We start from the raw sequence: 18032 nt of genomic DNA, 5'->3' as shown, positions 1-18032 counted from the left end.
GCGAGCACATCCGGCATGGGCTGGCTGAAACAGGAAACTCTCTTGACTTGGCACAGGTACACTCTTGACATAGAATAGGAACACTTGGATGTCCAACACTCCCCAGGAACTAAGAACCAACAACACATGCTGGTCTCAGGGTAATCCTCCAGCCACTCCAAAAGCCCTTTTGGACTGCTGCTTGGAAGCGATTTGAGCATAAGGTTAGATAGAAGGAGAGGATTTGAAGGTGACTCTGGAGATGTGGACAAGTAATTGGAGACTTGGACATAACACTGAAGGTTTGGACATGATGGAGGCTGAAGCATGGCTTGAAAATGAAACATGCAAGCTTGAAACTGAAGCATGGCTTGAAAACAGCACACGGCTTGAGAAAGGATCATGGCTCAAAGGAACAAGACGAGAAATCAGAACTTGGAACAGGCGGATGACTGGAACAAGAACTCGGGAGACCAGGGACAAGACTCAGGAACTCGGAAGAGACTCTGAAGACTTGAACCAGTAATGAAAACTCGGACAGGACTCAAAGACTCCAGACAGTATGAAGGCTTGGAACCAGGAACAAGGCAAGGACTTGGATTCAGGAACAAGGCGAAGAAAACACAGGAACAAGAAGACCAGGAACGGAAGGATACACGAAACAAGAAACCTTGAAGGACTGGTAACCACAGGAAATTCGGAGAACTTGCAAGGGCAACAAAGTACTGATTTAAGAGCCTTTTATAAGGCTGTAGGAAGGACTTCATCAGAAGAGGCCGCGAGACTTTTCCCACCATGGTCCCTTTAAATCTCAAGCAGAGGTGCACACGCACACCTAAGAGAACGCTGGCAGGAGTGGGGATGGAAGTCGGTGGCCCTCAGGCTGCGAAGACCAGGACAGCGTCAGGCAGCATCGGTGGCAGCTCTCATCCGCAGGAAATGGTGGCCAGGCTCAGGCGGCGTTGAGGACAGTGGTGCTCCAGACTGTGGAGAACAAGTGCAGCAGTGGCATTTCTCCTGCCGCAGGATGTGGCAACAAGGCAGAGACAGCATCAGGGACAGCGGTGCTCTGGCTGCACAAGAAAGCAGAGGCAGCGGCATTGAGTGTTGAGTGAGGCCGCTCACAGGGCCCTTCCGTGAGCGGTATCGCCACACCACCCCAATGTTGCCTGAAATGCTGCCACCATTCCTGTGTCCAGCTATGCTATGCCATGCCATGCACTAAGTCGCGCGTGACTATGCACCAGCTCAACTCTTAAAGGCCCCATAGCAGGAAACAGCTCCTGATGACATCAGGCCTCTATTTAAACTGGTCAGACTCCTGGATCCTTGCCTCAGCAACAGGTCCTCCTGCCTTACAGTACCTGTTACTACCTGGTGCTTCGTCTACATCCTGTGCTTCATCCTGTTCCTGCCTGTGTTCCTGCTGTTTGCCCTGCCTGGTTAGTACCCTTGCTCTGCCCTCTGTACCTTATCCTTTCCCTGCCTGGCCTTGGTTCTCATTGCCTTCTCTTCTCTGTACTGCCCTGTCCCATCTCCTGGTGTACTGTCTCTGTCCGTCCTGTCTGTCTTGGCTTGACTTCTCGGTTCTGACTCCTGCTTGGTTTCTGACTCTTCTCTGCTTGCTGCCTGTCCTGACCCATGGCCTGGACCTAGGCTCCATCTTCTCGCTGCCTACCCTGATTCTAGGCCTGGACCTGGGCTCCGTCTTCTTGCTGCCAGCTTCGACCCTTTAACCGTACCCAGATATTCTCTGCTCGCGGTCAGCCCTGACCATTATCTATATTTGGACTCCCTCTAACCACTCTTTGAGGGACATTCTCCTAAGCCCTGCTGGCTCCTGGAACCCAAAGTCGCAACCCATGGGGAACGAGGCTGGTACAGGTGAAGCTCCTGCTCCTGTCCCTGCAATTACAGGTCTGCCAGCTGTTGGCGTAGCGCCTAGTGAGTTCACCTAGAAGGCTGTGTCAACCACGTCACAGATGCTTTAGACTGAGGGACACTGACCATTTTAGTAGCCATCATCTGGCCCAATGTCATCTAATCTATATCCTTTTGAAGGTGCGGTCTCTAGAACTGTACACAGTATTCCAAATGAAGTCTCACCAGGGACTTATAGGGGAGGTAATATTATTTTCCTTTTTATGATGACCATTCCTCTCCCTTGTGGCTTTTGCTGTCATCTTATCCACCTCTTTGGGCACCCTGAAATCAGAGATGATCACCCCCAGATGCCGCTTTTCTTTCATGCATAGAAGAATTTCACCCCCTCCCCTATACTGTTCCCTTGCCTGATTCAGCATTTTTTTAAGCATTAAATCTTAGTTGTCTATGTACTCATTATCTCCTGAATCATTTAACATACAGCAACTACATTGTCTCAGAAAACATGAATTTAGCACAAAACCTTTTAAAAAGTGACTTTTCCCCATTAAATTTATGGATCTAATTTTAGAAAAAAGTGTTCGTAGAGATTTTTTCTTACTTTATTATGTATCCTCCAAATCTACATTTTTCTTGGATTTGGCATTTTCAGCATTTTCACCACATCCTACCTTGTCTTCTCTTCTCCTTTCTTACTTCTCTTTTCATGTTTATTTAATTCTCCCAGCACTCTGTCTCCCGCCCCCCCCCCCCTCCCCCTCTCTGGATCCCATTCTTCTCTCTGTCATCCCTTTCTGTAACTGTGCCCTCTACCTTCACCCTACCTTGCTTCATATCCTACCCCAGTGCCTCATTTTCTGAATGGTATAATCTGCTCATGCATGATCCCAGCACATACGTCGTGTATCTATGCAGATACATGCCTTAAATGGAACAGAATCTGGGCATAATATAAATGTTCCTCTCTATAAAGGGGTCTTGTAGAAGGACTGATTAAGTTGCTTATTCTTTCACCTCATACTGGTTTAATGTAATAACAGTTTGTGATGAAACACAGGTTATTGCTTATGCAATCAAATTATAAGTTTGGTTAAAATATCAAAGTTTTATAACTCTGAATAAAGGACAATACCTCAAGTTTCTCAGAAAGGACAATTTTCAAAGGGATCTGAAGCTGTCTGTTGAATCTGTGAACCTTTAGGCAGAGGTGGAGTTGACACAACCTGCAGAGAGGAGCCCTGCAGGTCCCCACCATCAGCAGATGGATCTGGATGAGGCAGAGGCCCAACTGGAGCTTCGCCTTTACCAGCCAACATTCCCCTCGGGGTTGAGCATTTGGGTGCCAGGCTGGAAGGCCTTAAGTGGTGGCCTCTGCTGATGGTAGGGAGATTCATCAGGATCACCGGGCGGAGAGAATGTGGTACAGGAGAATCTGGAAGCAGGCTGGAGTCAGTGGCAGGCGGCGTTCAGGAGGCAGGCCGAGGTCAATACCGAGTATCCATCCATAGGGAAAAGCAGGATGGATAGAGCAGGAAGGCAAGGAGCAGGACAGATAGGCAGACAAGGAGTTGAAGAAGAACTGCAGAGCAGAGGAGCTGAAAACCTGAAGACAATGACACTCGAATTGAAGACAAGAAGTCGAGGATGCTGGAACTGAGGAACTGAAGCAACAGGAACTGAAAACAACAGGAACTGAAGACGAAGACCACAGGAACTGGAGATGAAGAACCCTGAAGTAACTCACACTACAAATAGTAGAGAGGCTTGTTGCTGAGGCAAAGAAGGGTTGAGCAGGAGGACCTTCTATAGGCCTAAGTCTGTGAGGTCATCAATGGGCACTGCAGGGGATTTTCCGCCATGGGCCCTTTAAGAGTTGTGCTGTCAGGCGTGTGCACACCTAAGGGAAGCCTGGAAGGAAGGCAACGGCATCCTGCTGCAGAGAGTATCAGTGGTGTCCTGTTTCGTTGAAGCATGGTGTCTTGCTGCTCAGGCGAGCGGAGGGTCCTAGCAGCATCTGGAGGAACTGGGATGAGTGTGGCGGTTCACAGGAGGAGCCCTGGACCGCCAAGCATAACACTGTCTATAAGCATCTGCAGCACTTCCACAGTGCCTAGTGGTTAGAGCATTGGGCTATGAACCAGGAGACCAGGGTTCAAGTCCTGCTGTTGCTCCTTGTGACCTTGGGCAAGTCACTTTACTCTCCATTGCCTCAGGTACAAAACTTAGATTGTAAGCCCTCTGGGGAGAGGGAAATATCTACAGTCCCTAAATGTAAACCAATGTGATATCTCAGATTGAATGTCAGTATATAAAAATAAATATTCAATTAACTGGGTTGAGATATTCAGTGATGCAGCCATGCCACTGAATATACTCAACCACCTTTTAGGACAGCTATATAGCTAGCCTAGACTTCTCTGGCTGTCTAACAGGCCGATTCAATAAGCTCCGCCGGAGAGCCGGCGCTCGGAGGCTGACAGTCCCCTGGGAACGGGGGAAGATGAATCGGGGAATTTTCCCCCGGATTTTATTCTTCTTCTCCATCAGACCTACCTGGCTAAGAGAAGTGGAGGAAGGTGGGAAGGGGGACTGCCTGGGGCCCCCCCGCAGCTAAAACTTCTAAAGTGGCTGCTCGGGGACTGGCGATATTCTTCAGCGCCTGGGTTTGCACAGTGCGGCTGCAGAGGCTGGTCCCAGAGAAGGGGAGGACTCGGATCAGTCCCGATTGGACCGCCTCAATGCAGGGTCATCGCAGAATAAAGAATGACCCTGTAACAGGCCGATACAGTACACCCACGATTGGATGCATGTTTGGATGCGCGTTTTCGACGCTAGCATTACCCTCCCCAAACCTAATAGCACCCACAACATGCAAATGCATGTTGATGGCCCTATTAGGTATTCCCGCGTGATTCAGAAAGCAAAATGTGCAGTCAAGCTGCACATTTTACTTTCAGAAATTAGCGCCTACCCAAAGGTAGGCGTTAATTTCTCCGGGCACCGGGAAAGTGCACAGAAAAGCAGTAAAAACTGCTTTTCTGTGCACCCTCCGACTTAATATCATGGCGATAGTAAGTCGGAGGTCCAGAAAGTTAAAAAAAAATTTGAAATCGGCCCGCGGCTCGCAAACTGGACGCTCAATTTTGCCGGCATCCGGTTTCCGAACCCGTGGCTGTCAGCGGGTTTGAGAACCGACGCCGACAAAATTGAGCATCGGCTGTCAAACCCACTGACAGCCGCCACTCCTGTCCAAAAAGAGGCGCTAGGGACGTGCTAGTGTCCCTAGTGCTTTTTGCTGCGGGCCCTCATTTGAATACAGAATCGCGCACACAGGAAAGTGGCCTGTGCGGGCGCCGGGAGAGCGGGCATTTACCCGCTCTCTGGCGACTTTTACTGTATCGGCCCGTAAGTTAGGTGTTTCTGGGAGTGTAACTTTGTCAGGGAGAAAACTACATACATATATCAAATGTTCAAATATACACACACATTTTCCCCTGCTTAAGCCCCAGCTGCAGATATAACAGGGGCAAAGTATGTGAGAGCTTTTGCACCGGTTACCTCGTGGGTAGGCACACGGGTATAAAAGTACTTTGCTGCTAGGCAGCTTCCTGAAAATTGCAGCATTGTGTGCGCAGAAGCTCAGTTTTGCATAATAAATTATGTTGATCTTCCCAGGGGTTTAGTTTAGTCACCAACCTCGTCTGTGCAAGAATGCACTGCCAGTGTCACGTTTGTTTCAGACATTCTTCAATACAAGTCGTTCAGAAGTGAGGTGTTTTTTTTTATTGGAAGGACTTTGTGAATGTTACATTGTGCAAGTTAAAATATTTCTAGCACTGATAGGATACCACTGTATTAATTTAACTTCCAGTATAAATTACTTCATGTCTCCTTTATGTTACAAATGTATGAGTGGACAGAAGCACAAAATTATTGTGTATGTGTCAGTATTTAATTTACACCTTTTATATAACCTGATTTTTTTTTTCTTTAGATACAATTGCTACCATTTACTTAATTCCCTGTAGCGAGCCATCTGATTGGCTATTCCCACTGACAGAGGACATTCCTATAAATAGATAGTAATAATAATCACAATGACCAATAATAATAGTAATAGACAACTTCCCATCAGATAGAAAACATCCCCGTGCACAGAAAGTACATTTATAGTAAGAGAGCACTACAGATAGAAAACCCCTACGTGCTGAGAACATCTCCATGGACGAGGAACTTGAAATACATACAGAAGTAATCTGCCAACTCAGAACATCCTCCTAAATCTCTGCAGATATAAATCTGCCTATAATTAATCAAAGACAATGCAAAGAACAGTTAACACAACCATGACAGCATATCACAGATTCAGAAATTGCTTGAATGAGCTGCTCAAGCTAGATCAAACTTAATGCCATCAAAGCAGAGTCAGCAAATCAATCCCACACAGACCGAGAGCCACAAGCTCTTTCACAGCAGAATTGTAACTTTCCCTATACCAAAAAATCTCAACAGTGCCAATCCACGCTCAGATTTAGATCTCCAATCCATCTTTTCAAAGATAGCAGCCTCTTACAGTGCAAAATGTAGCCTCTTAGGGGCCTATTTACTCAGTAGAGTTAATGCATATTAGATGCTGAATTTAGCACGTAATATACATTAAAATCACGTTACCATGAATTATCGGTAAAGCTAGCGGGAATGTTACATATAATGCTAAAAACGTTTGTGGATCGTGTTGGCAAAATCTGCCTCACAATCTGCAATAATCCTCAGAAAGTTAACTACACTTGAAGAGTGCAAAAAGGAAAAAGAATTAAGAAAAATTACCAAGCAAAAACAAATGATAAAGGGACTCACAAATGTCCAAGGTATCGCATCCATCCTGTGCCCTTCAGAACCATTCCCTTAAATCAGCAGTATAATCATAGACAGCAATAAGATTTTTTAGTTTTTAAATAGTTTGTTGTTTTTTTTTTAAATCATTATGTAACCAATCATAAAGTCTCCCTTTTCTCAAACTCAATCAAGTCATGCAACCAACATGATATGGTTTTGGGGGTTTTTTTTAAGAAAAATATAACCAGAGGTTTTATATTCTAAGTATATTATAGATCCAGGGTGAACTATGCCCTGTTCTTTTTCTGATTTATTTTATTTGTATAGTCCACCCATATTTTGCATATAGCGCTGTGGATATCCTGATTTAGTCTGCTAATATTTGTACCTATTTGCATGGCAGAATGGAAGCAAAGGTACTAAAATATCACTCAGAGTCAGCCGAGAAGTGTCTCTCTCTTTGCTTGATTATAGTTTGCTTGGTTTTTTTTACCTTGTAGGAACCTGCTGTTGGTGTCCCATTCATCACGATCCCTCTTCCAGGTCCATGTAAGTTGGATGGAAGGGATGACTGTCTCTTCTGCTGGCACTGCATTAACAAATCCATGTCTGTCCGCAGTTAATTGTTCTGATCATTATTCTGAGCACTATTTAAAGCCACCACAATATAACCTGTTTCTGAGCCCCGCCCCCTTCCTTATTAATATTAAATAGGAATTTATTCCCCTCCCCATTCTAATTTGAACCTTGCCTCTGGCCGGCAGAGCTAGTATAAGCTGTCAGATGGCTCCAGTTAATTAAGGCAAGCTGAAATGATTCTGGTGTTCTTCCCATCCCAGTTTTCTATGATGTATGCAGTCCTATTATTTTCTAATGCTAGGAAAAAGCCCCAAGACTGTAGTTGGAGGAAAGAAAAGAAAAAGTAAAATGCAGTGTGGAAGAAAAAGAAAAACAGGCAAGGCGGAGAACTAAACGAGTTACTAAATCTGACAGGCGCTGGCACCATCCAAGTATCAAGGCTATAACTGACATGGCTGGTGACATTCTCAGATTACTCAGCTAGGGGTCTCGTGGCTCATGATAATACCCGTCATCACCTCCTTTCTCTCCCTCCCTCCCTCCCTCCCAGGCTGCCTCTCCCTTGTTTTTTAGCCTCTCCTCATGTCACAGTCTGGCTTGGTTGCAGCTTGATGTCCTTTATTTAGCCGCCTATACTGAGTTGATCAGGGACCCTTCATACAATGATCAAGAAACATTGCAAAGAATCTGTTCTAAAGGTCTGGTCTGAAAGGGTTGTGTTTTTTTTTTACCATCAACATATAGGGGCAGATTTTATAAAACTACGCGCGCGCGTACTTTGGTTCATGCACCAGGCGCAAACAAAAGTATGCCGGATTTCAATAGATATGCGCATAGCCGCGCGTATCTGTTAAAATCCGGGGTCGGCGCGCGCAAGGCTTCCCAAAATCAGCAGCCTGCGCGCGCCGAGCCGTGCAGCCTGCCTCCGTTCCACCCCACCCCACCCCCCCGGCACCTTCCCATCCCTTCCCCTAATACACCCCCCCCTTATCTATACCCCTCCCTATCTTTGTGCACAAGTTTCGCCTGCCAACGCCCCCGATGATGCGCTGGCCGTGACACGCCCCTGGCACGCCACCCAGGAAAGCCCCGGGACTTACGCGCATCCCGGGGCTTTGCGCGCACTGGCAGCCTATGCAAGATAGGCTCAGCACACACGGGGGGGGGTTTGGGGTAGGTTTTCGGGGGTTACGCGTGTAACCCTATGAAAATCTACCCCATACACTTTATTCTTATACATTTTTAGGTGAATTTTAAAAGCCCTGCATGTGCCAAAACCGGGAGATATGCACACAAGTCAGGCCAGCACGTGCCGAGCAGATTTTAAAAGGCGCCCGTGTACGCACGTCCTTGCCTCTACGTGCACAAATACATTTTCCCCCGAAAAGGGGCAGAGAGTGGGCGTAGTCTGGGCGGGGCATGGGCGTTTCTGGAATTCACAGTGAAACGAGCGCCTGCATGCTTACACACACAAGGACGCGCCGGGGTCCCCTGTCGCGTCACTTTCCTTCTGCTATGGATGGCGTGCAAGTCAGACAAGAAAGAAAAGTTAAGAGGTGAGGGGGGGGGTTGGTTTAAAGGTTGGGGTTAACAGGGTACAAGGAAGGCTATTAAACTACTGGGGTTTGGAAGTTCCTATCCATTTCCTGGGAAAACCCGGGCAAAAACTGGGAAAACATAACTGCGTCGGCGCGCGTGCCTACTATAATCCCCCCACTTATGCAGTAGAAGCGGATTTTGTGGACATGGGCGCGTGCCTCCTTAAAACTGTGCACACGTGCGCACATTCAGCCTATTTTATACCATGCGTGCATATTTGTGCTTATGTTATAAAATGGATGCGTCCATGTGAGCGCGCCGACATGTGTGCCTGCACGGCTGTTTGAAAGTTACCGTCTCTGCCATCAATCAGTTTTTGTGCATTTTATTGAAAAAAAAAATTATTTTGTTTTATTTTCTAAAGTACCTTTCCAAATGGTTAATGCTCGTGAAAAGCTGTCTGCCCTGTTTTGTAGGCATTCATGTGTGGCATCGCTAAAGATCCAGAGCTATCGGCTTTCATGGAATATTCCATTTATTTTTCTACAAAATATCCAAATGTAATCTAGATCTAATTTAGAGTCCTGTATGTTAAGCTGCAGTAACACATTAATACACAGTAAAAGCTTTTATCGTATGGTAAAATACATTAGCATAGCAAAAATGGAAATAGCGTTCTATGCATTATTTCCTGGCCCTCAAACCCTGCGCAAAGCAGGTATGCAAATGGAAGGGGGTATTTTTTGTCAAGGAGCGGGGCTTCTTAACTGGACGGTGGTGTCTGAGGGGACTTCTTACTAAGATATATTTTTTTAATGGATTGAGGTGTTGGAGGGAAATGTGTGTGTGTGAGGGGGGGGTCCCACTAGACCAGGGGTGGGCAATTCCAGTCCTCGAGGGCTGCAAACCAGTCGGGTTTTCAGGATATCCTTCATGAATATGCATGAGAGAGACCTACATACACACTGCCTCAGTTGTATGCAAATCTATTTCATGCATATTCATTAGAGATATCCTGAAAACCCGACTGGTTTGCAGCCCTCGAGGACCGGACATGCCTACCTCTGCACTAGACCATTGGTGGAGGGACTTTTCTGGGGCATTTTTATTTATTTTATTTAAGGCTTTTCTATACCGGCATTCATGATACAATCATATCATGCCGGTTTACAAATAACAGGGGTGTGTAATAACTTTGTTCTTTTAACCAGTGCAGAGGAGGCAAAAAGTTACAATATAACAAGGTCGTTGAAACTGGAAGATGAAGGAGACAAGAATAGCAAGGAATAAATATAAACTTAACAGAGGTAGATTATTTACATTTTGTAGTAATGTCTCTTTGTGGTAATTATTTACATAGTACCAAAGGTCTTTCAATGGATGGTGGATTCTGTAGGGCTCGCTTGCCGTGGAGTTTCTCCTTGGATATTAGATTCGGGAAAGGCTTGTTTAAATAGCCAAGTCTTAAGCCTTTTTCTGAAAGTTAGCAGGCAAGGTTCAAGTCTGAGATCAGGTGGTAAGGAATTCCAAAGAGCGGGGCCCGTTGTAGAGAAGGCCCGGTCTCTGAGTGTAATATGGTGTGTAGATTTAATTGGGGGAACAGTCAGTGATCCTTTGTATGCTTCTCTGATGGGTCTTGATGATGAATGAAGTCTGAGGGGGATTTGGAGGTTGAGGGGGGCTAGGGAGTGGATGGATTTATGGATAATGGTGAAGGACTTGTGTAGGATTCTGTAGTGTATTGGCAGCCAGTGTAGATTTGTTAGAATGGGAGAGATGTGGTCTCTTCTTCTGGAATTGGTCAAGATTCTGGCTGCCGCATTCTGGAGCCTCTGAAGTGGTTTGATGGATGAGGACGGGAGGCCTAGTAACTGTTACGCTTGGGCTGAGTTCAGGGGTAGTGAACACCACCCAAAGGGGTGGCTCCAGGTGGAGAGAGACAGGGATGGCTGGAAACCGTGGCTGGGTCAGGGCAGACAGCAAGAAGCAGTGTCTGGGTCTAGGCTGGGTCAGGGCAGGCGGCAGAGCAAGGCAGGTCAGAAGGCCCGTAGGCCACACACACACAGACGGCCCGTAGGCCAGACACCGTAAGCGGGGCAAGGCAGGTCAGAAGGCCCGTAGGCCACACACACACAGAAGGCCCGTAGGCCACACACCTGTAAGCGGGGCAAGGCAGGTCAGAAGGCCCGTAGGCCACACACACACACAGAAGGCCCGTAGGCCACACACCGTAAGCGGGGCAAGGCAGGTCAGTAGGCCCGTAGGCCACACACACACACAGAAGGCCCGTAGGCCACACACCGTAAGCGGGTCAAGGCAGGTCAGTAGGCCCGTAGGCCACACACACACACAGAAGGCCCGTAGGCCACACACCGCAAGCGGGGCAGAGAGCCCGTAGGCCAAACACACACAGACAATAGAGCAGAGGGCCCGTAGGACCGCATGCACAGTAAGCAAGGCAGGGCAGGGCAGAAGGTCCGAAGACCATACACAGCACAAGGTAGAAGGCCCGAAGGCCGCGCAGGGCAAGACAAGACAAGGTAGAAGGCCCGAAGGCCGCGCAAGGCAAGGCAAGGCAAGACCGAAGGCCCGAAGGCCACCAAGACTAGGCTAGACAAGACAAGGTAGAAGGCCCGAAGGCCGCGCAAGGCAAGGCAAGACAGAAGGCCCGAAGGCCGCGCAAGGCAAGGCAGACAGAAGGCCCGAAGGCCGCGCAAGGCAAGGCAAGACAGAAGGCCCGAAGGCCGCGCAAGGCAAGGCAAGACAGAAGGCCCGAAGGCCGCGCAAGGCAAGGCAAGACAGAAGGCCCAAAGGCCGCGCAAGGCAAGGCAAGACAGAAGGCCCAAAGGCCGCGCAAGGCAAGGCAAGACAGAAGGCCCAAAGGCCGCGCAAGGCAAGGCAAGACAGAAGGCCCAAAGGCCGCGCAAGGCAAGGCAAGACAGAAGGCCCGAAGGCCGCGCAAGGCAAGGCAAGACAGAAGGCCCGAAGGCCGCGCAAGGCAAGACAAGGTAGAAGGCCCGAAGGCCACGCAAGGCAAGGCAAGGAAAGGCCCGAAGGCCACGCAAGGCAAGGAAAGGAAAGGCCCGAAGGCCACGCAAGGCAAGGAAAGGAAAGGCCCGAAGGCAGGGCAAGGCAAGACAGAGTAGAAGGCCCGAAGGCCACGCAAGGCAGGCTAGAGCAGGGAGCCCAGGTGAGCTCGATGCCGAAGCACCGAGGCAACTGTCAGGCAGGGTTATAAGGGCACACCCAGAGCATAGAGTGGACAGAGGAGATGGACTGGGCCTGTCAGGAAAGCCAGCTCTAGAGGGACCCCTGGTGGTGAGGCGGTTGCACAGCAGCCACAGCCGTAACAGTAAGATAGAGTTGCAATAATCTATCTTGGAGAATATTACTGATTGCAGGACTGTTCTGAAGTCGTGAAAGTGTAGGAGTGGTTTCATTCTTTTTATTACCTGCAGCTTGTAGAAGCAGTTCTTGGTTGTATTGTTAATAAATGTTTTTAGATTCAAGTGTTTGTCTATTACTACCCCTAGGTCTCTTGCTTGTGAAACCATGGTGTTAATTGGAGCAATTTGAGGGAAGTTGCTGTTTTCGGATGTAATGAGGAGGAGTTCCGTTTTGGCAGAGTTTAGAATCAGATTTAGGTTTGCGAGGAGTCCGTTGATCTCTTGGAGGCAGTTTTCCCAGTATTTGAGGGTTTTTGTGAGAGATTCTTTGATGGGTATCAGAATTTGAACGTCGTCCGCATATAAAAAGTGTTTTAGTTGAAGGTTGGTTAATAGCTGGCATAGGGGAAGAAGGTAAATGTTGAATAGAGTTGGGGATAGTGAGGAGCCTTGAGGAACTCCTTGTGAGGAATTGTAGCGGGGGGGATTCTTTATTATTGATTTTAACTTTGTAACCTCTGTTACTAAGGAATGTCTTGAACCATGTGTGAGCAGAGCATGTTAGCATGTTATTCCAATGTCCAAGAGGCGGTTGAGGAGGGTGGTGTGGTTGACAGTGTCAAAAGCTGCCGACAGGTCCAATAGAATTAGTAGGAAAGATTGACCTTTGTCCAAGCCCATGATGAGGTGGTCTGTTAGCGATAGGAGTAGGGTTTCAGTGTTTAAAGCCTTGCGAAATCCGTATTGTGTGGGGTGTAGTATTTCATGATCTTTGAGGTAGTTAGAGAGTTGTGAATTAACCAATTTTTCCAAAATCTTTGCTACAAAAGGCAGGTTAGAGATTGGGCGGAAGTTGTTTGGATTCTTGGGATCTAAGTCTGGCTTCTTTAGTAGTGGTTTGAGAGAGGCAGTTTTTAGGGCATCAGGGAAGATTCCCTGTGTTAAGGAGCAGTTTATAATTTCCGCTAGTGGTTTGGAGATCGTTTCAGGTATTAGCAAAAGTAGTTTTGACGGTATTAGGTCAAAGGGATGGGAGGAAGGTTTCATTTTCTTTAACAGGGATTGGATCTCTAAGGTGGTGGTAGGTTCGAACGAATCCAGTGAGATTTTTTTGTTGAGTAGGTGGTAGGATCTAGTCATCGGGGTGGGGCTGGGCGGCAATAGGGTTAGTAGGTTGGTGATTTTACTTTGGAAGAATATGGCTAGTTCGTCGGCTTTGGATTGTGCTTATTCATTGGGGATAGATGGTGTGTTAGGTTGCGTTAGTTCTGAGACGTAGGAGAAGAGGGCTCTTGCGTCAAAGGTAAGGTCGAGAATCCTATGAGCGTGGAAATCTCTTTTTGCCTTTAGGGTAGAGTTCCTGTAATGGTGAAGGGCAGATTTGTAGGTAGAAAGTGTGCTGGGACAAGGGGTTTTGCGCCATAGGTTTTCCTTTCTTCTGAGGAGTTGTTTGAGTTTCCGTAAGTCATTGGTGAACCATGGTTGTCTCTTTGGGGAATTTGGGTTGAGTGATTTTGTTGCAAGTGGACATAATTTATTTGCTATTTTCTCTGTGATATTGCTCCAGGATGATAAAGCTGAGTTGGGATCTGAGAGGTTTAAGTGTGGAAGTTCTTTAGCCAGGTGGAAGCTGAGGTCATCAAAAGAGCAGGATCTTCTGTAAGTGAACGGGGGTTGAGGGGGGTGAAGATTACGGGTTTCTGTTATTGAAAAAGTAGTGGCGATAAGAGAGTGATCCGACCAAAGGACAGGAGTGCAAACCAGAGGGGATGAGTGCGTGATGCCTGAGTTCGTGAAAATGAGGTCCAGAGTGTGGCCTGCTTTGTGGGTGGGCTTGTTAATAATCTGTTGGAAGCCCATGGCTGTAAGTGTGGAGAGTAAGGCTTCACAGTTGGTTGTGAGTGTGGAGTTGTTGACATGCATATTGAAATCTCCCAGAAGCAAGGCGGGGGAGTCCAGGTTAATGTGTTTTGCAATCAGTTCAATTATGAGGGAGGCATCAGAGTCGAGGAGTCCTGGAGGGGCGTAAATTAGGAGGATTTGTAGTTGGGTTGTTTTGAAGAGGCCTATTTCCAGTTTTGAGTCCGATTTTACTGGGAGTTGGGAAGCTCTCAGCTCTTTTTTGGCTGCTAGGAGTAGGCCTCCTCCCCTTTTCTTTAGTCGAGGGAGGAAAAAGAAGTCGTACATCTGTGTGGGGAGTTGATTTATTAGGGTTATATCAGTTGGTTTAAGCCAGGTTTCCGTTATGGCGCAGATGTCCGGTTTGGCATCCAGGAGATAGTCATTGAGGATCAGGGTTTTTTTTGTGATGGATTGTGCGTTGAAAAGAGTTAGGGAGAATAAAGCGAAACCTAGGAGTTGGCTGAGTGGAGAGATCAGGATCGGGATGAGGGTTTTGGAAGAGCGTGAGTGATATTGCATTGTTGCTTTGTCTGAGATGTGGAAGCTGCGATGAAGAATAGGGATTGGAAATCCCGGTAGCATAGTGTTTAGTTAAGTGATGGAGGATGAGATGAATGCTGGATGAATGCTGAAGGAGGCTGGATGAATGATGGAGGAGGCTGGATGAATGCTGAAGGAGGCTGGATGAATGCTGGAGGAGGTTGGATGAATGCTGGAGGAGGTTGGATGAATGATGGAGGAGGCTGGATGAATGCTGAAGGAGGCTGGATGAATGCTGGAGGAGGTTGGATGAATGCTGGAGGAGGTTGGATGAATGATGGAGGAGGCTGGATGAATGATGGATGAATGCTGAAGGAGGCTGGATGAATGCTGGAGAAGGTTGGATGAATGCTGGATGAATGCTGAAGGAGGCTGGATGAATGATGGAGGAGGCTGGATGAATGCTGGATGAATGCTGGAGGAGTTTGGATGAATGTTGGAGGGGGATTAAGTATATTTGTTGTGACGCCTTTAATACATGGCAGGGAGGGAGGGGCAACCCCTGTTATGGCAGGGAGGGAGGGGCGCTATAGCATTGCTGTGGTTGGGAAAACTGAAATTCCCAGTCACTGCACTGCAGAGAAATCTTTACCAAGAGATTCAGTAAACTTAGTAAAGCCCAGGGTAGTTTTCCCTGAGGAACAAGTCCCACCATTCAGGAAATAGGCTCCCTGGTAAGAATCATTAGCTTTCCCAGTTTCCTAGCTATCACGGTATTTCCTGTCTGTGATGTACACAGGAATGTATTTTGGCAGTTGTAAAAAATCTGAGCTTTCCGTGTTGACTTTGTGTATTTTAGCCATCATGTTATCACTGGAAAGGATACAATGGGGCAGATTTTAATACCTATGCACGGGCGTAGATTTGTGTGCGCCACCCGGCGCGCACAAATCTATGCCCAATTTTATAACATGCGCGCGCATCTTATAAAATCCGGGGTCGGCACGTACAAGGGGGTGCACGCCGAGCCCTAGGGGAGCCCCAATGGCCTTCCCTGTTCCCTCTGAGGCCGCTCCGAAATCGGAGCGGCCTCAGAGAGAACTTTCCTTCCACCCCCCCCCCCCCCCCCCCAATACCTTTGTTTTACAAGTTGCGCCTGCCTCTGGGCAGGCGTAGGTTACACGTGCTGGATGAGTGCAGACACGCGATCCCCTGGCCTAGAGGCCCTACGGAGACCTCTGGCCACGCCCCCGCCCCTTTTTTCAAGCCCCTGGACATACGTAAATACCGGGACTTGAGCGCGTCGTCGGGCCCATGCAAAATAGGCTCGGCGCGTGTAGGGCTTTTAAAATCTGCCCCAATGTGTATGGCCATTATTTTATGTGTGTGTGGGCTGTGCAGTTTTCTAAAGGAGGAAGAGCAATACTTTACCCACTGAAGTCCCTTTGAAAATTGCTACAGGATTTCTTTTTGAAAAGGGTAATTTTCAAAGGGACTTCTGAGGCTAAAATAGCACTCTGCTTGCAGAAATAGCCTTTTAGAAAATCGTGCGACTGATACAAGGGGTCGTTTTCAAAGGGAGCTCTGCAGGGACAATGGTGCTGTAGCTGCAGCAATGGCCTTTCTGAAACCTGCCCGCCTGAAATGTGCGTCAAATTAAAGTGCTTAGCAGCCAGGCATTCTGGGGCAGTGTCCGGGAGAGGGACTGGATTCACACTTGTACTTTTCCTTTTTAAAATGTATGCATATGCACTTTCTCTGAAAAACGCCCTGCACCAATTAGAAGATGTAATTTGTGTGTGAGAGTTGTGCCAGGATAATTTTCAAACCAAATTTGTACGCAATAGCTCATGTTGAAAGCTGGTGCCGGAACAGCTCGCAGGTTTATGTGGGGCTGTTTCAAAGATCCCCTCCCTCCCCCCCCAAGGGAAATGGGAAATTCCTTTATTGCATGTGGCCCTATAGTTAAACATCACACCAGGCCAATACAGCCCCCGTCTGGATGCGCGTTTTTGACGCGCTATTATTACCCCTTATACAGTAAGGGATAATAATAGCACGAGGAAAATGCGTGTCCAACCCCCCCAAAAACTAATAGCGCCCGCAAGATGCAAATGCATGTCGATGGGCCTATTAGTTATTCCCGCGCGATAGAGAAAGTAAAATGTGCAGCCAAGCCGCACATTTTACTCTCAGAAATTAACGCCTGCCTCGGCCAGCACCAGGAAAGTGTACAGAAAAGCAGAAAAAACTGCTTTTCTGTACACCCTCCGACTTAATATCATAGCGATATTAAGTCGGAGGCCCCCAAAATAAAAAAAATTTAAAAATCAGCCCGCGGCTTGCGGGTTGGAAGACGGACGCTCAATTTTGCCGGCATCCGTTTTCCGAACCTGTGGCTGTCAGCGGGTTTGACAACCAACGCCAGTAAAATTAAGCGTCGGCTGTCAAACCCGCTGACAGCCGCCTCTTCTGCCAATAAGGAGGCGCTAGGGACGCGCTAGTGTCCCTAGCACCTCCTTATTATCACGGGCCCTCATTTGAGTACCAAATCGTGCGCCCAGGAGAGTGGCCTGGGCGCGCGTCGGGAGAGCGGGCACTCGCCTCGGAGCTCCGGCTCTTCCGCGCATTTTAAGGTATCGGCCCGACAGTTAGGGAAATGATACAGACAGGCATCCACGACCCTCTTGGAGAAGTATTATTTTCTCATGTTTCCTTTGTAGCTTCTTCCCTGACACTTGATATCATGACCCCTTGCCCTTTGTTTTCCTTTTCAATGGAAAATTTAACCTTCTTTTACTTTATTAAAGTCCGCCAAATATTTAAAGTTTCTATCATGTCCGCCCATCTCTTCTTTTCTCCAGCGCCTCTCTTTGTAGGGTTTGTGTTGTAGGCCTTGTATCATTTCAGTTGCTGTTTTTTGAACCCTTTCCATCCTCTCAATGTTCTTGATAATACTGTATTCCAGAAATGAATGCAGCATTACTACCACTACTCCTCATTTTTATAGCAGCATTAGGCAAAGGCACTGTATTTAAGGTGGGGGCCTTACAAACAACCTATACAGAAGTAATACAGTGGCATGGAGGAGTAGTCTAGTGGTTAGAGCAGTGGGCTGGGAAGCCAGGCTCAAAGCCCTGCTGCTCATCCTTGTGACTGGGCAAGTCACATCACCCTCCATTGCCTCAGGTATAAATAACAGGGGTAATCCTCAAAGGAGTTTACACACAGAAAAGCAGCGTGTATCATTTCAGTTTTCAAAAGCCTGCTTAACATGCATTTGTGCATGTCGCAACCCAGTTTTAAACACCTAAATCCTTTTGAAAATCACCCCCTTAGATTGTAAGCCTTCTGGGGACAGGGAAATACCTATGGTACCTGAACGTAACTTGCTTTGAGCTACCAATGAAAAGGTGTGAGCTAAATAAACTATAATAAATAAATATT

The 18032-nt window shown here is 47.5% G+C and overlaps 1 protein-coding gene across 1 annotated transcript in view; it reads right to left on the bottom strand.

Annotated features, from left to right (window-relative positions):
* The window catches only part of LOC115090045 (cytosolic phospholipase A2 delta-like), a 74266-nt gene extending 66872 nt beyond the window's left edge, over nt 1-7394 (bottom strand). Inside the window, exon 1 of the mRNA XM_029598636.1 lies at nt 7193-7394. Within this exon, the coding sequence (XP_029454496.1) occupies nt 7193-7306 (114 nt within the window). The 5' untranslated portion in view covers nt 7307-7394. The remainder of the gene's footprint in view (nt 1-7192) is intronic.
* Between the last annotated feature and the right edge of the window lie 10638 nt (nt 7395-18032).

Source organism: Rhinatrema bivittatum, chromosome 4, assembly GCF_901001135.1.
Source record: "Rhinatrema bivittatum chromosome 4, aRhiBiv1.1, whole genome shotgun sequence".
NCBI lineage: Eukaryota > Metazoa > Chordata > Amphibia > Gymnophiona > Rhinatrematidae > Rhinatrema > Rhinatrema bivittatum.
The sequence above is the reverse complement of the archived record's forward strand: the minus strand, read 5'-3'. Positions and strand labels throughout refer to the sequence as shown.